Consider the following 19,071-nt stretch of genomic DNA (forward strand, 5'->3'; position numbering starts at 1 on the left):
CCCATTTCTCAGAAGGCTTTTACTAACCACGAATAAAGTGACCCATAAAGCACTTAAAAGAAAGCATGCTGTGGGCTTTTCAAATCTAAATTAGCTAACCCAGGTCATCCTAAACCCTGAGAGCAAATGGATGACCTTATCTTGCTTATGTTTCTCATTGCTCATAATTTACCTGGGGTTAACTATTATTACCTGGGGTATTCATAAACATACATTTCACACTGGACATTCCCTAAACCCTGGGTTAAAGTGGTCAGTGTCATTGATTGGACAAGCATAGCGCACAACTTGTTAATATAAAGGCTCTAGCATTGCTCATCCTCATTCCTGAGCGGACCTTCTGGACTATAAAGGTAAGAATTAAAAGATCTCTTCACTTCAATTGATGCGTTTCCATTGCAGTTTGACATTTTTCCCCTCAAACGCTGAAACACTGTGACTGTTTAAAGCACGCAAATATGAGGCACGCGATTGGCTGTCGGTTGCATCTAGTCATAATGTTCTAACACTGCATCATTCACTAAAAAGGTGTGCATGTGTCAAAAAGGTGTGCGTCCATGTTTTCGATTACTGACTTCAGAAATCCAAGATTTCTGAATTGGTTTCATTTCGACCTGGTGTGGAAATTTTAAGCTCTGAAAGGTGTTTTCAGAATACAATGATTTTTTTTTATTTTATTTAATTTATTCACAGAAAAGCCGATTCTTTCATAAAATGATTTCTTTAAAATAAAGAACTCACTATTCAGTCAAAGCAAATAAATGTCCAAACAATTTTTATTATTTTCATTGACCTCGGAAACAAACATAACGTGCCCTTTTGTTATCATTTTACACTATTATCTGTCTTGAACTGGTTTTATTAATTCTATATCTTTGCACTTGGGTAAATAAACTTAAAATCCAGTCTGTTGTCTGTAAGAGCTTTGTTTCATTCACACACAAAAAATTTAAACAAAACTAACAAGCAAACCACAAAGTAATTCACCATGCAATTTAAACAGATTTAAACATGACAGTGCCGTGGCTCATGGCGTCTGTAGGTGGGTTCTCACACAGAGAAATGGTCGCTGATCGGCGGCTTCTCCACCCATTGGCCGTAGCCCTTCCTTTCCAGGTAAGACTTCAGCACACTCTTTGCTTCCTGGTACAGCTTTGCCATCATCTTGACGTTCAATAAAGAACGAGATGGTCAATACAAATCTGAAGTGAGCAACTAACAGCAGCACCGATTAAGGAGAATTATTTTTTAAGCTGGAGAACTTATAAAAAGGGACTTGATTTTTGTTGTCAGTAATTGCATGTAAAAAAAAAAGAAGGGTGGTTTCCAGGGTGTTGCTAGGGTGTTCTGGGTTCCCATTTTGTTACAGAGCCGTTTCAGGTCAGCTAGTGTGACGTCGATTGCACGATTAACCCAAATAATACCGACATTATGATATGGCTTAATGTTTCTCAATACCAAAATGATGACTTGTGATACCTGACTAAAATATCTTGACACCAACACTACAGCAAAAACTTAAAACAACAGGAAAAGTAATTGGGTGGATATGATCACGACAGGAATAATTTTATTTAACATATTCCAATATATTTATTTTCTTTTGACTTGTATTTTAAAAATAAGAACAAATTACAAACAGGAGAAATCTTAAACTACTCTCTCTTACATTGCATTTCTCCTCATGAAAGTTCACGGCTTATTGCACTTAAATCTTTGTTAACGTCATGGATGTCCAGTTCTCATGTATATGTATGTTTGTTAATTGCTCGAGGGTCAATAACTTAAAGGGATAATTCACCCAAAAATGAAAATTCTGTCATTATTACTCCGTTCCAAACCCGCAACACATTTGTTCATCTTCGGATCCCAAATGAAGATCTTTTTGATGAAATCTGAGAGCTTTCTGTCCTCCCATTGACAGCTACACAACTACCAGATGTTGACGCTTCAAAAAGTTCATAAAGAGATCATAAAAGTAATCCATATGAATGGAGCGGTTTAGCCCAAATAGAGAGTAAACCATACAATCATATGAGTTTCTTCCGAAAATCTTGACTAAAAGCATTCAATTAATATGGATTAGTTTTACGATAAATGTATGAACTTTTTGAAGCATCAACGGAGGGACAGAAATCTCTCAGATTTATTCAAAAAGATCATTTATGTCCTGAAGGTTTGGAACGACATGAGGGCGAGTAATGACAGAATTAAATTTTTTAGGTGGCCTGTCGCTTTAAAGCAGTGCTGCACTGAGTAGACATATTAACATACCAGCTCATTTAAGAGGACAAAACCTTTGACACGCGCAGTGTGCCTGCAGCGACTGCTCCACACACTGCAGTGCAGGAAACACAGCTCTTATTAAAGCACAGTCAGTTTTCTTAAAGGTCCCATGGCATAGGTTTTTGTATTATTTTATAATGTTTCCTGAGGTGTACTTATATTGTTAGTATGGTTTTTACATTAAAAAAATAATTTAGAAATAAAAGGTATTTGGGACCATGGGACCTTTAAAAGTTTCTTAAAGTATTGGAACTAATAAAATGAGAAATCGTATGTTTTAAACAGCAGGGTATCAATTTCTATCAGTGGTCTAATTTGGCTAAGTGCGATTATCAAAGGATGTGATTAATTATATATTATGAATGCGCATCGTGTGTCAGAGTAAAGCCTGGCATTGTGTTCATTTCCACGGGAAGCTCATGATCCGCTGTTTTCAGTCTCCTAAAGAGGCTTTGTTCACATTAACTGCTGCTGCTCCATCACAAACTCCTGCTTCTGCGTTGAGTCTGGGTCGCTTATAACATGCAATAGGAGAAACAATATGCGCCAATCGACTTCCCTAACTTGTAACGAGAAGTGAATACAAACTGACTGTTTTTCGAGAAAAGATGCTTTAAAGGCCTCTTGTGGTTTTACACTAAAATAAAGGCTAGATGGTTTAATGTTTGAAAATTAATTAAGACTGTAAAATAAAATGTTCCTATGAACGACTTATAAAGCATTGGTATGTACAAAAATGTCTCTTTCTTTATAAATCTTAGATTACGTTAAATTCAAATGCAAAGTGTACAAGCACATCAATAGCTACACAATGGTCACAAAGTATAATACTCATCATCACGGTCAAGGAAATCCAAGCACACTCTCTGAAAACTTCTGTAGGCATAGCCTGGTTTCTTTATAAAGAGTGTGTGTGTGTGTGTGTGTGTGTGTGTGTGTGTGTGTGTGTGTGTGTGTGTGTGTGTGTGTGTGTGTGTGTGTGTACAAGAAATCATTAATATAAAATTAATACATTTCAGTTATTATTAAAAAGCTGTTTTGTTGCTCCTTTACGTGTATAATAATAGTAATGCATGTCATGATTGCCTATTTATCTTTATATTTTCCTAAATGATGTTGAAATAATTGAATTATTGGTATACGCGGATACACATAAGCGGAACATTTTCACATCAGTTTCTGCTTATTTACATCATGACTCGTTCCATTGTTATCAAGACCAATTCAATAAATTAGGCCCTATGGTTTTGAAATGAGACTTTCGTTGTCTAAACTCTGGCCAGTTGATAATACCTAGAATATCAAAATCAACTACAGGCGGTCGATCCTTTTCCTATTTAACACCTAAACTCTGGAACAGTCAATAAATTAGGCCCTAGGAAGTTAAATAAATAAATAAATCACTTATTTTATTAATATATTTATCAGAAAAAGTGCAATTCGATTTTTTCCCCGAATCATGCAGTTATAGCTGAATGTAAATTAGAAAGAGTGCAGTACCTTGGCCTCCCTGTATGTGACAGCGGTGAGCAGCTCCTCTCTCTGGGCTTCTTTAGCTACCAAATTAAATCGACTCAGCATCGCTGCCTTGCAAAGACGGCTGGCCAAAGCCGGACTGCTCTTAAACGGAGAGCTAGAAAAAAAAAACTGAATTTAGAGTTGAGAACATGTCAAGCTTATCAGCACTATAGGGCGGGAATCTTTAGGCACCTCACGATTCCATCCGATTGTGGATTCTAAGAATCAAGATCCGAATCCAACATGATTATTGATTAGGAAGCAGACAAACTGGCTAAACCAGCCGTCTGCTAGCTGTCTCACGTCACCATAGTCAGCTAAATCCCAGCACATAGAGACTCTTTCACCTAGATATTATCACATAGAGACTGTGTCTGTTCCCCAAATTAGTAAATACAAAAAAACATCAAAACTATTCAACAGTACAAATTTAATTGATGTCCAACAAATAAACAGATATAATACAGATGAACAAATGATAAAGCTCGGGTTGCTGAATATTCGATCCCTTTCTCAAAAAGCATTTATTGTTAAAGATATGAGTATAGATCATAACCTAGATGTGCTGTTTGACAGAAACGTTCTGTCAACACTGCACTGGCTCCCTATTAAACATCGTATACATTTTAAAATCTTGCCTATTACTTACAAAGCACTAAATGGTTTAGCTCCCCAGTACTTGAGCGAGCTCTTAACACATTATACTCCATCACGTCTATTGCGGTCTCTAAACTCTGGCTAGTTGATAATACCTAGAATATCTAAATCAACTGCAGGCGGTCGATCCTTTTTCTATTTAGCTCCTTAACTCTGAAACAGTCTTCCTAGCATTGTTCGGGAAGCAGACACACTCTCTCAGTTTAAATCTACACTAAAAATGAATCTCTTTACTATGGCATACACATAGAACATTTTTAACTTTCATTATTCAGATCAATTGACTGATTGTTAGGCTGCATTAACTAGGTCAGCCGGAACAGGGGGACACTTTCAATAACACCTGATGTACTCGTAACATCATAAAAAGAGTGGCATCTACCCTAATGTTAGTCTCTCTGTTTATCCTGTGGTTTACTGCAGTCAGCAGGATATCCAGGCCATGTCCGGATCGGATGGTGGACCTGTGCCCAGACATGACCAACTAATCCCTAAAGTGTCTGCTGAGAGCGTGTCAATTATTGTCTCTGCGGCATGTCATCCTCAATAAATCCGTCTCCGGCGTGATGACTCCAAACGTTCAAGTATTCATACTCTTGTGTAATCGATGCGCCATCCTAAATAAACCAGTCTCTTGCATAATACCCAGAAATTTTGAATATTTCGATCTAATATGATTTCTGACCTGTAAGGTTGCCAGAATAATAATCATACACTGTTTGATAATACGCCAGAGGAGAACTGGCACCCTGACTGAGTCTTTGAGGGGCGACAGTGGCTCAGTGGTTCATGTAGGTTGTCTACAAACCGAAAGGTTGGTGGTTCAATCCCCGGTTCCACTTGACCAAGTGTCGAAATATCCATGAGCAAGTCACCTAACCCCAGCTGCTCCCGACGAGCTGGATGGTGCTGACATCGCCATCGGTGTATGAATGGGTGAATGTGAGGCAAAATGTAAAGCGCTTTGGATGGCCATAGGGTCTGTTAAAAGCGCTATATAAATGCAGTCCATTTACTGAGTCTGGTTTCTCATAATATTTAATTTTCTTCTTCATCCCCAACAGTTCCTAGCCACTGTTGCCTTTGGCTTGGCTTGCTCAGTTAAGGGACACTAAAATTAAGATCCAGTTTATTCAACTAAATATACTGTGGCAGGGGAGGCGTGGTTTTGCGGGATCGGCAGAGGGAGAGAGAATGCGGAGCCGAGCGGGGCGTAAGTGGGTCAAGTGCAAATGAATAACACCTGTGTCTCATTGCAGTAATTGGCGTGGAGAGATGGCTTAAAAGCCACGGCCGAGAGAGACGAGGGAGAGAGAGTTGGACTGGGACTGTGCGTGGATGCTGAGTGATGAGAGAGAACAGAGCTGTTGTTGAAAAGTCTTCGAGAGAAAGAGTTTAAGTGTTTTGAGCATAACGCCCACGTGCGTACTTTGTGTTTGATAAAGAGAAATAAAACCGCAAGTCCCAGTCACGCCGACCCCGCTTTCTTCCTTAAGCCTAGTTCACACTGCCCGATTTTTGCCCCGATTTTGAGTCGCCGACAGGTTTTGCGAAATCGCAGACAAATGCCCGAGATCACAGGCAAATCGGTGCTCGTGCACGCGAGTGACAATCACGCAGTGTGAATAATCAAAGACGCGATCAGAGAGAATCGCCGACGCCGGTGAGATATTTGGCATGCTAAATATCTGGACCTGTCGGCGATTGAAACTCCTGCTGTGTGAACAGGGTTCTGACTGAAAATTACATCGGCGATGACCGACAGCCAATGAAAGAGTGAGATACAGGGCAGCAGGACGTTCAGGGAGGAGTTATAGAGCAGAATATCAGTATTTTAATAGATATATTTACAATTCTATCAAACAGAAACAAAGCCCAAACATTTGCACATCCAGCCACAGCAGCAGCACATTACAAAATTGTTTATTTACCTCAAACTGTCTTTGCAGAACACAATCCTGGCTCCCTCTGTCTCTCCAACAATTTCTTCCGCCATAATCTTTTTTCTTTTTTTCCACAAATCAGCGCACATACAGTTTGAAGCAAACGTTGTGCAGTTTATCATTTTAAATAACAATTCAAAGTCTCGCACGAGAACTCCGGTCTGACGCACGTGTGATCTCGCGTTGTTTACTCGGCACATCGCACGTGTAGTCAAGTATAGGTGTCGGCGATTCTTCCTCTTGTTCAGTCATGCAGTGTGAACCCCTCTGTCGTCAAACCATCGTGCAGTGTGAACACAGCAGTGACTGAATGATACCCCAGATAGTCATGCAGTGTGAATAGAGCAGTGACCCGACGAGTTTGAAAATCGTGCAGTCTGAACTAGGCTTTACCCACACACACACACACGAACCTAACCACATATACCAATAAAGACTAGCACCTAATTATCCAATTAAATTATCTGTTTGTTTGTTTGTGAAAAAAATTGTTTGTGTACTGTCCTCGATTAACTGAGACTTCTTACAGCACTTGCAGGTTGTTGCCCTTGTTTGTTTCGTTGCTTCTATTGCTCTCCTCTTTATGGTAGTCGCTTTGGATAAAAGTGTCTGCTAAATGTTTAAATGTAAATATACAAATAAAATTAATTAATTAGGTCTTATTTAATTCTATAAACTATAATACTGATTTGCTAACATTGTCGTAATATGATAAATTAAAATAAGCTAATAACACTGTTTTCCCCAGAACGACTGTACAGCCAAATCAAATTTGTTGCAATGTTGTCCTGTTTGACACTGTGAAGCTGCTTTGAAACATTCGTCATTGTAAAAGCGCTGTATAAATAAAGCTGATAGATTGATTGAAATTAGTTAATTAGTTTAAACATTAAATTTATACCATTTACTTATTTAATTAAACAATAAGCAAAAATTAAGCAATGAGTGTATTGAATCGAAGAGTGATTTCAGTATCTGAAAGTTTAATGAAGAGTGATTTTCTCTTCTTCCAAACATTGTTTTTTTGTTTATTTAATGACATTACAGAATGAATTCACAGATCCACAGATCTGTTCTGACATTTCATATGTTTTGTCCTATCTGTTTATTACCTTAAGACATAATTGACTGTGCTCTTAATTTAAATTTAATTTTGTCTTTTCAAAGCGCACACATACATCACCGTGTACGCCTGCACATTTCAAGCAGCCATCTGTGAGTAAATGAGTTTTGTATATCTAATAAAGCATTTCAAATGGCATAAATAGTAACTTCAATGATCATTTGGAAGAGAAAACACTGAAATACCATTGTGACTTCACAATAAACACTCACCTAAAGGATTATTAGGAAGGAACACCATACTAATACTGTGTTTGACCCCCTTTCGCCTTCAGAACTGCCTTAATTCTACGTGGCATTGATTCAACAAGGTGCTGAAAGCATTCTCTAGAAATGTTGGCCCATATTGATAGGAGAGCATCTTGCAGTTGATGGAGATTTGTGGGATGCACATCCAGGGCACGAAGCTCCCGTTCCACCACATCCCAAAGATGCTCTATTGGGTTGAGATCTGGTGACTGTGGGGGCCATTTTAGTACAGTGAACTCATTGTCATGTTCAAAAAAAACAATTTGAAATGATTTGAGCTTTGTGACATGGTGCATTATCCTGCTGGAAGTAGCCATCAGAGGATGGGGACATGGTGGTCATAAAGGGATGGACATGGTCAGAAACAATGCTCAGGTAGGCCGTGGCATTTAAACAATGCCCAATTGGCACTAAGGGGCCTAAAGTGTGCCAAGAAAACATCCCCCACACCATTCCACCACCACCACCAGCCTGCACAGTGGTAACAAGGCATGATGGATCCATGTTCTCATTCTGTTTATGCCAAATTCTGGCTCTACTATCCGAATGTCTCAACAGAAATCGAGACTCATCAGGCCAGGCAACATTTTTCCAGTCTTCAACTGTCTAATTTTGGTGAGCTTGAGCAAATTGTCGCCTCTTTTTCCTATTTGTAGTGGAGATGAGTGGTACCCGGTGGGGTCTTCTGCTGTTGTTGCCCATCCGCCTCAAGGTTGTGTGTGTTGTGGCTTCACAAATGCTTTGCTGCATACCTCGGTTGTAACGAGTGGTTATTTCAGTCAAAGTTGCTCTTCTATCAGCTAGAATCAGTCGGCCCATTCTCCTCTGACCTCGAGCATCAACACGGCATTTTCGCCCACAGGACTGCCGCATACTGGATGTTTTTCCCTTTTCACACCATTCTTTGTAAACCCTAGAAATGGTTGTGTGTGAAAATCCCAGTAACTGAGCAGATTGTGAAATACTCAGACCGGCCCGTCTGGCACCAACAACCATGCCACGCTCAAAATTGCTCAAATCACCTTTCTTTCCCATTTGACATTCAGTTTGGAGTTCAGGAGATTGTCTTGACCAGGACCACACCTCTAAACGCATTGAAGCAACTGCCATGTGATTGGTTGGTTGATTAGATAATCGCATTAATGAGAAATTGAACAGGTGTTCCTGATAATCCTTTAGGTGAGTGTATGTTACACAGCTGAGCAAAAGCCAGCTGAAAGTTTTTCGGGGGGTTTTCACACAGTGCACAGAAAGCAAAAACAGCAATTGTCATTTAGGCCTGGTTTCACAGACAAAACTTTGATTAAACCATGATTAGGCCTTAGTTTAATTAGAACCAAGACAGTCACTTTTTTACTCACCAGTCACTGTGGCTAGTGGTTTTCTTAAGTTACTAGCCACACAGCATTTACACTGGCCAAAATTATTAGACACAGCAATCATAAGCTCAAATGAATTGCATGTAATTGGTTATAACTCGCAACGTGATTATAACAGGTGCCTTTTGAGAAGACTACAATACAATTCAACCCGCCAAAGTGGGTGTTAATGTCAAGCCCTGATTAGGACATTTAAGTAGCTTTTATAAACGTGCCTTAGAAAAAAACATACTGATTTTAAAATATGTCAAGTTGCTTTCAGTTAAAACAGCTCAAACATGCATTTTAGTCTGAGACGCATGTGAAACTGGGGGTTAGTTTAATAAATGTATGCCATTTGCATTTTGTAAATCTGATTTCTTTTTGTAAAATGTGTTGCTTGAAAAGTCTGTTTGACGTATATTCCCTCAGGATAAAGGCCACATTGCACAAATAAAAAAGTTAAACCAATTAAAAAGTCAGAACCCTATAAAGCTTACATAAATCATATTTGATAGACACATTTCAAAGGCCTGTAAGTTATCAACATGATTAATACTGAAAAACCTGGTGCACACAATCTACGATATGCCTTCCGTCAACTTATTTATATTCCATACTTTTTTTAGCAATGTCAAGCATTGTATTGTGACATGTCTCATTTAATGCAGTTAAACACAATACAGAATTACAGTAATGAGAATAACCAATAGGAAGCATTTGGATGCATTAAAAGCATGAGAAGAATATATGGATGACACTCACTCTTCAGTAGACTTTCCTTCCAGAGCATTGACCATCTCCACCGTAAGATCTCCGTGGCTCCAGTTAAGGCTGAGGGACTTTTGGGTAGAGTGTGCATCTAGAGGCACGGCTGAGGACACCAGGCTGATGTGTGGCCGGTACACACAGTAGTACAAGGGAAGTGCTGAAGTTATGCCATCAACGCGCTGGTTCACTGCCATCTCTATACCGCGAGTATCACTGCAGCTGCCATCGCCTGAGCAAAACAACACCAGGTACAAAATGCATTACCAGCATTGGACTTGTGGGTGACCCAATCATGTTCAACTTTTGTTTTTATAAAAGAAGACCTATTGTCATGGTTTTAAGAAAATTTAAGACCAACATGACGCATTACTAAAAGCATTATAAATGATCTCAGAAACTCTCAAACATTCTGTTTTTATTGATTCAGTTATAGAAACATTAAATAAACTCATATTCATAAAATACTTATGAATGATAGATGACAGAACTTGGCATCCATATTCCCTACACAAAACTAGTACAGACAACCTAACCCTACATATTGCCTGAGTTCATCCCCTTTAGCACTGAGTCCGATACGTATTAATGAATGCATTATGGGGGAAAAAACGCAAAACAAGACAAAGTGACGTTTAGTGAGGATGATTTGTTTGTCCTGAGGAGATATTGTTCATCCACTCCTGCCATCGCGTAGAGAGGAGAGTTTCCCCTCCTTATCAAGCGGGATCAAGACCGACCGATTCAAAGTGTCAGTTTGATGCTTTGCTAGCGATACTGGAGCCACATATTAAAAAGAAGACCACTAATTTCCGTGAATCAATTGATCCTGAACACCTGGCAGTATATCTATGGATCCGATCACACACACACACACACACACAGCTTTACAGAGACTTGATGTGCTATAATACTACAAATATTATTATATCACAGTTATAATTATAGCACATCAAGTCTCTGTAAAGCTCTCTCTGTCTCTGTGTGTGTGTGTGTGTGTGTGTGTGTGTGTGTGTGTGTGTGTGTGTGTGTGTGTGTGTGTGTGTGTGTGTGTGTGTGTGTGTGTGTGTGTGTGTGTGTGTGTGTGTGAGAGAGATCGGATCCATAGACATACTGCCAGGTGTTCGGGATCAATTGATTCACGGAAATTATTGGTCTTCTTTTAAATATGTCTCCAGTATCGCTAACAAAGCATCAAACTGAGCCACTGACACTGCAACTTTGAATCGGTCTGGATAATCCCGCTTGATAGGGAAACTCTCCTCTCTACACGATCACAGGAGTAGATGAACCCAATATCTCCTCAGGACAAACCAATCATCCTCACTGGACGTCACTTTTTCTTGTTTTGCGTTGTTTTCCGTAACGCATTCATTAACAAGCATGTGTGCAAGGTCTCTGTGCGTGACAAATTTTTCGGATCACGAATATGAAAAAACGCATGCGAAAATATCGGACTCAGTGTGCAAAGACCCATGTTCTTTGAAAACGCGCGTAGACACAAGTGCAGACCAGACAAAACAACCACCCTATGATAGGGGCGGATCTACGGTTGGGCCTGAGATTGACAGCTGCCCACCCAGTCAGATCAAATACATCAGAATACATTACGCTTAACCCTATTAGAATGCGAGTGTTGGCGCCAGCATATTAAAGCGCTATTTGACCGTAAATCCTCAACATTTTGCACGCTTAAAAAATCCTAAAAGACAAATAGCGCTTTTTGCCAAAATATGGTTTATTACGGTAATTTCTTGCTTTCCGTTCGCCAATCGCAGCTTTCTGAAAAGCTAAAGGAAAAGTTTAAGGAGTTAAAATGCATGAAGCAGTCGGGTAAAGAAAACTAAAAGGTTTTGTTTCTGAACGGAAGTAAAAGTTTTAAGACTTTGGTAAATTAAATTTAAGACCTAGGATGAAAATCTGGGCGTTTTTAAGACTTTTTAAGGCCTTAAATTTAACTTTCTGAATGTTAGACTTTTTAAGACCCAGCGGGAACCCTGTATTGTGCAATATTTTTTTCATTTTTTAACTTTTTTATTGTGTAATATCACAGCTCTGCAAAGTTCCAAAGCACAAAGTCACTCCAAAGGGAGTAATTCTCTATATCAGTGTCACTGTTTCTGAACTCCCAATAAAGTCTTCAGTTTCCTTTTGGAAACAAACACATCTCAGCATCTATAAGATACTGTAAACCGTCTTTAAGGACTTCCTGCAGTTATATGTCAATATAAAAGCTTGACGGTTTAATGTTTGAAAATGAGTTGAGAAAGCCTAAAACATTAGAATTGTAATTTTACAGTTACATTATAAAATACATTTATTATTATTATTATTATTATTATTATTTTATTTTTCAAATACTCAGGTTTTTTATTTTCCAATGAAACATTACAATATTCATATTTCTTATTTAATTTAATTTAATTTAATTTAAAGATAGTATACAATTATCACTACTTCAGAAAAAACTAATACTAGGTTAACTAATGTAAGAAAAGGGACCTTAAAAATAATAACATAAATATGTTAAAAAAAAATATTTAAAAAAAGTAAAATTTCAGCAATATAATACAAACAAATAAACGAATAAAACAAAACGGACAACTATGTAATAATCAAATGCCAAAAAATAATGCATAGTCTTACTGTACATTTTGAATGTACATTAATCCTTATTAAAGCTACTTAAGTAATTCAGTCAAGATCAGGGATTTTTAAATTTGTCCTTTGATTATCACTAATTACGGACTGAAGCAGGTTTATTATTATGCTGCTGTCCCTTTAAGAGCTAAAGCACAGATCCAATAAACTGTTAAACACGTTTTTTTTCTCAACTGTGTGTTTACTTAAGACTAAAAGCCACCGTGTTCACGTCAATACTCTCCAAACTGGCATTTACATTTTTGTGTGTACCCATACAGGCTTGTATCCGAAGCCCATTTGCTTATCTTTTTTCCATTTCTGACTTGAAGCACGCACACAGAAAGCCACCAGGGGAATAGCAACAATAGACTGCATTTTACAACACACTTATACGGCTGATTTGGATGTTAAGTTTGGGCTTTTAGGGAGGAATGAAAGCACAGAATAACCCGCCCGATGCGATAATGAAAAAATGCTAATTATCAGTTGACCACTAACCCTAGCGTTGGGCTTTACGCTAACTTACCAATGAAGATGCTGCTCACGTAGACTGGCTCAATGAAGTGACTCAGTAGCGCCCCCTGGAATCCCAACACTTGCCACTGCATGATCTTATCGGTGGCGGACATACTGACAACATGCGAGCCCATCTGCTCATACGAGCTGGAGAACTTGGAGAAGACCTTCCCTTCCACCACCACATGAAGCCCGATCTGATTATTCACCTCCCATGCAGAGATTGACAAAGGATTGAGGCGGCTAGAAAACAAGGACAGCAACTATGATGTAGTTTAACAAATTCATACTGAAACCACAATGGGTGCATCCACAAATGAGGAATAAAACAGCTATAACTCAACCAATTAAAAAGAAAAGGTAACTTTTAACCCTATAAAGACTACTTTCACATTTGTTTCATATTTAACATGCACATTTCTTAGGCCTGTAAATTATCAGCATGATCAAAACTAAGCATTTAAATGTCATCTTAAGACATAATATTGGCAGATATAGAGAGACGAATGATATTCATGTGCTTTTAATGCAAGTAGTCTGTTAAACTGTTATAAAGATCTGATTGATTTATGTTACAAGCATCAGAATTGTATCTTTTTTTGTAGGGCTGGGTATTGACAAATTTCACGTTTCGATTCGATTCCTATTCATAAGCTTTCGATTCAATTCCGATTCGATTATTGTGGATATATATCAGACACAGCGCATGGCAAAGTTTCTCGAGGAACAAAAATATTAATTCATACTGTAAACTACACATGGGTGTCAGTTGTTAGACCTACTACATTTTTATAATATCAAAGGTTAAAATAAAATGTATGCAAACACTTAAATTACACGCAAGGATGTTTTTATAATAATAAAGTTAATACTAACTTTACAATAACAATCATATTTCTAATCCAATTTGTTTTGAAATATAAACATTTAAATGGTGGAGGTCATAAAAAAACTTTACTGATTTATTCAAACATGCATAAAATATTGAAAATCATAAAAAATTATAATATGCAATATGGTGCATATATTTATTAAAATGCTTCTAGTGTTCATTTTTCTAGTTCACTAACGAGTTTATGGTCGCTGACTATGGTTTATCATCAATAAAAAAGCTAAATGTGACGTTACATGATCATGTTTGATGTCTTTCTGCGGTTGAAACACTGATTGAGTGATTACATGTGATGTGAAGTTGTACTATGTCTTTTAACATCCCTTCAGATGTTGATTCATGTTTATTGCACGCTGCACCTGGTATTACAGCGGATGAGTTCATGTGCACGCTGCGCCGCCACTTCACTTGAACTAACTCGGAGGCCGATGATACACGTGGGCAACTTTTTGAGCAATGTTGCCGGGCAATTTTGCCAAGCGATATAGCTGTGGGCATTTTCCCATTGAGAATGGGCAACACATTACTTTTTGGATATCCTGATGGAAATTGGCTGCCCATTCTCAATGGGAAAGCCAAGCAACATCTTTCAGCAACATTGCTCAAAAATTTGCCCCGTGTATCATCAGCTTAAGGCTGATGATACATAAAACAGCACAAAATCATGTTATTTGAAATCAGAGACATTGTTGCTTTTGATATGAAACAAAGCACAAAGATTATTGCGATGTTCATTCATCAACTGAAAATGAATCGAATCTTATTAGGATCATATATTAGTTTCATAAAAAATAAGAAATTATTAAAATCGAGAAATCAATATTTTTTACCCAGCCCTGTAAATATCAGTATCTGCACGAAATTGCATTTTTTTTTTGTTTAGTTTGAGCCTCTGAATAAAACGGCTATTTTTTCCTCCTCAAGTTTGAGCTGTATATTCTCACTATATCATATGAGCCATAAAAGCCTGATTTATCAAATATGAAACTCAATCAAATACACATATACAAATGTTTTTTTTTAGATTTTGTCTAAAGGTTAAATGAATCTTCAAAACATTATTTCCTGTCAGTCTTTACAGTATTAAAGAAGATCATGGGGGCCTCCATCAGACCTGACTCTTCGTTTATATAGAGTGAACGTTGCATCTTCTCTACTTTAAAGTCTATGTAAATGTGTGTGTGAGAGTGTGTGTACAGTTGAGAAGGTATCTGTGCCGCTCCTTTGGGCAGTTGGCTCAGGTACAGGTGTAAAGTGATGTGATTTTTGAAGCTGAGGAGCTTCGTGGTCTGGTCCTGCTGAAAGACTGACTTCTCCTCCAGAGCACTGTTCTTACTGAAGAACAGCAACAGATTCCTGTACAGAAACCTATGGCACAGTCAAAATACACAGTCAAAATACACAGTCAAAATACACTGCTTTAATTCAACCTACTAGACCATTTCATTATTTTAAGTGCGGTTGACCAACAGAATTCATCACCTACCTCATGAGTGATCTCCGGGCAGTCACTACAGCGTGTGAATCATGCAGGATTCGTCCTGTGGGTGCTGGACTGGCTTTGGTATTAGAACTGCCCGTTCCAAGAGCAACAACCTCACATCCTGTGGCTGCACCGAAACACAGGATAGTTTCGTTTAGACTTATATAACCACAGGCATATGATACATTGCGCAAACTCCATCTACAAATGGTACTTGCATATTTTCTAGGGGTGAGTTATGCATCAGAGTACATTTTCACCTCTCTTTGGTGTGTAATGTTGCAGTGTGATCATGAAAGCGTCCCTCCAGCGGGAGTTCTTCTCTATATCAGTGTCAGTGTTTCTGAACTCCTGAAACGCCTCCATTGTAGCCTTGAGCTCTCTTCCGGGTACCATCACAATATTTCCAATTTAAACAATTCCCACCCAAGGCATACACTAATTAAAGGGATGTGGCCTGGCTGAGTTAGTTAGTAGTGTGTGGAAACTCACGGTTATATTTCCCAAAAAAGCTGGACGAGCTTGACCAATCACAACACACTGATCCAGCCGAACAATCAAGAGCACACTCCACTTTTCAGAAGGAGGGGCTTCGTAGAGACAGAAACTAACCCAGGGATGGGTAACTGGCGGCATTTAAATAGCTGGACCATATTATACCCTGATTATACATTTTAAAACATTTGAAATGTGAGTCATATTATATTAAGAGCTCATTTTTTAATTTTGGTTGCGTATGCGCACCTGCGCACCACTTATGTTCACCCCTGTTGATGATGCATACCATGCACAGGCGAGCAGATGAACCCAGAATATAAACACAATGGTTCATGGAATATAAACCACATCATGGTTTTAGTACATTAAGGGACAGATTTACTAACAGCATGCACCAGAGCAAACTCTCTTTTGGCATTAAAGGTGTCATGAACCATGAGAGGCAACCTCGATCTCGAGCACAGGGCTCGTAAATGTCTTTATCAAACAAACACAATGTTTTATTTCTCATCGACCCGCGATTGATTGGACTATTATTTTTATATTACACACAGCCTGCACGATCGAGCGATACAAGCATGAACCGCGCGCACACATACACATTCGGCATGCCGCACTTCAGATCTCAATGAGAGAGAGAGAGAGAGAGAGAGAGAGAGAGAGAGAGAGAGAGAGAGAGAGAGAGAGAGAGAGAGAGAGAGAGAGAGAGAGAGAGAGAGAGAGAGAGAGAGAGAGAGAGAGAGAGAGAGAGAGAGAGAGAGAGAGAGAATAGCAGAACAAGAACGGAATATATTGAGATTGATCGGCCTGCCGGGCTTTGCGAGCCCTGGCCCATACGTGTACTAGTCCAGCGTACTAAAGGTATGCTCTGTTAGACACGTACACATAAGTAAAATAATCTATAACAATGCAACACTATTACATATAAAAACACGTTTTACTCACGTAAGTGTGTTGCACCATTCCTGTCGGATCCAAATCCAGCATCGACCGGAGATTGGTTTACAAACAATCCCGCAGTGAACTGAAGTGAACATGTCTTCCCCACGTGAGCTGGAACTTCATTAAAAATGAAGTTCAACCACTCATTCCTAATATTAGGATCAGAAGGAAGCTTATGCAGCGAATGTGTTCTTCCACAACCAGGAATAGCGCAATATCTTAATCTTCCTCTGCATGTTTAATGTTGACCAACTAGCACGGGCCCTCCATGAGTCGGTGGGCAGGGCTACTGGATTAGACGCGCGGTAGAGGCGGTGTTTCGTCGCACACCAACGTCAGTATGAAGCACAGGACCGTTTGCTGAGCCTGCTGTCTATAAAAGCTTTTCTTTGACAAACAAGGAACTTTTCAGCTCTGAAACTTAGAGGATATTTTTATATTACCATGACCTTTCATATATCAAAAGCTCAAGGGAAAGTTGATTTCTCAATTCATCACCCCTTTAAAAAAGCTACTGTCAAGAGATGTCATTATGAATGTGGCATGAATCTGTTCAGGAGTGTATGATTATATACAGTGGTGGCCAAAATCATTAGAACACTTGGCATGTGGGAATTGTTTTATAGGGCCTGGGTTTATTTTCCAAGAGGACAATGACTCAAAACATTCTTCTAACTATTGCCGGAACGACCTGTGATGGAAAGAATCTGCTGGAACATTGAAAATAATGGACTGGCCCCTTCATAGTCTTGATCTCAACCCCATCGAGCACATTTGGGGTGATAAAATGGACCGATCTATCGTACATTCAAAGGAAAGCCTCTGGTTTCAGTTGCAAAAGGCATGGGATAACATTGGTGTTGAAGTTCTCAGAGGAAATATATTGAGACTATGCCAGAGAGACGTGCTACTGTAATCACTGCAAAAACTGGACACACCAGATATTAGAGTTCAAAGTGGAGAAAAACAGTACGACTCACTTCATCTGATATTTGATGGTCAGAGCAACCATCTGCAGGTTTCATCATGAACATTATAAAATTATATAAAAGCTCTAGTGTAGTTCTACCTGGAAGACTCCCAGGTCAAGTCATTTATTAATGATCTATCTAGCCAATCATTATTCATCTGTAGTAGGGATGCACGATATTGGATTTTTGCCGATATCCGATATGCCGATATTTTTCAGCTCATTTTGGCCGATGCCGATACCGATGCCGATATATGTTTATTTTTTCCCTTTGTTTGGAAACAACACCATTTTGAGCAAAAACTATTTTTTTTTCATTCTGGTTTCAGATTTCTGAGGTATCCTTAATAAAAGGATTCTTGTTGAAGATAAATAAATTTTAATAAAGTTCTTTTTATGATAAGAGTATATTAAAAGCTCTGAAAATAACAATAATAAAGTCAGTAATTGTTCACCCCAGATGCAGCAGTAACCTAAATATTGTATTTTTGGATTTAACGTTTGTGCACATGAAGTGGGGGTGGCATGACATCCGCTGATGCTGTCTTTTAATTCTACAATTATTGTAGAGCTCCTTGGATTATTTTTCATCATCCATTTCGTAAAATTGTATTACAGATTAATACACTGTATATAAAAGTATTTAATTTACAAGTGTCATGCTTGTGATTTATGACATCATTACTGATTTGTTTATTCTGAACAAGAAGTAACTTCAATTTATTTGTGTATTCTACTTTTCATTGTATTAGTGTAACAACAGCGCACCCACTACATGTATAAATATATAGCGGTCTAGCTGGAGGGCACTAGGACCTGGAGGAGCTTCTGCTGCTGTGGAGGCTGCCGCACGGGCTAGAGAGTGGGGAGACGCGATTGGGCTTGTTTTGGGTTCGTTTTGTTGTGAAAACGTGGCAAATCTGCTGCTGACGGTCACATCCTTCTGTACCTGCATTCAGAAATTCAAGGCAGCATTTAAAAACAGTCAATATAAATCACTGTACATGCAATGTATTTTCTTGTTTTCACTTGAAGAATGACTGCAGTGCTGACATGGTCTCATCGCTGTAGCACTCCTTGCACACGTGAGTTATTGCAGGCGCATATCAACACGTTATCATATCGGCAAGGCATATCGGCATAATGTTTTCATATCGGCCGATGCCGATTTTTATATTTTAAGCGTTTATCGGCCGATTCCGATGTCGTGCCGATAATATCGTGCA

At 38.7% G+C, this 19,071-nt stretch overlaps 1 protein-coding gene across 1 annotated transcript in view; it reads right to left on the reverse strand.

The window, feature by feature from the left end:
- Nucleotides 1-758: 758 nt before the first annotated feature.
- adad1 (adenosine deaminase domain containing 1 (testis-specific)) overlaps nt 759-19,071 on the reverse strand; it is a 32,453-nt gene continuing 14,140 nt past the window's right edge. The window contains exons 7-12 of the mRNA XM_067458071.1: nt 15,439-15,562; nt 15,150-15,320; nt 13,071-13,303; nt 9,899-10,133; nt 3,787-3,919; nt 759-1,164 (exon numbers count right to left, since the gene is read on the reverse strand). Of these exons, the coding sequence (XP_067314172.1) occupies nt 1,051-1,164; nt 3,787-3,919; nt 9,899-10,133; nt 13,071-13,303; nt 15,150-15,320; nt 15,439-15,562 (1,010 nt within the window). The 3' untranslated portion in view covers nt 759-1,050. The remainder of the gene's footprint in view (nt 1,165-3,786; nt 3,920-9,898; nt 10,134-13,070; nt 13,304-15,149; nt 15,321-15,438; nt 15,563-19,071) is intronic.

The sequence above is a fragment of the Pseudorasbora parva genome, chromosome 11 (genome assembly GCF_024679245.1).
Source record: "Pseudorasbora parva isolate DD20220531a chromosome 11, ASM2467924v1, whole genome shotgun sequence".
NCBI classification, from domain to species: domain Eukaryota; kingdom Metazoa; phylum Chordata; class Actinopteri; order Cypriniformes; family Gobionidae; genus Pseudorasbora; species Pseudorasbora parva.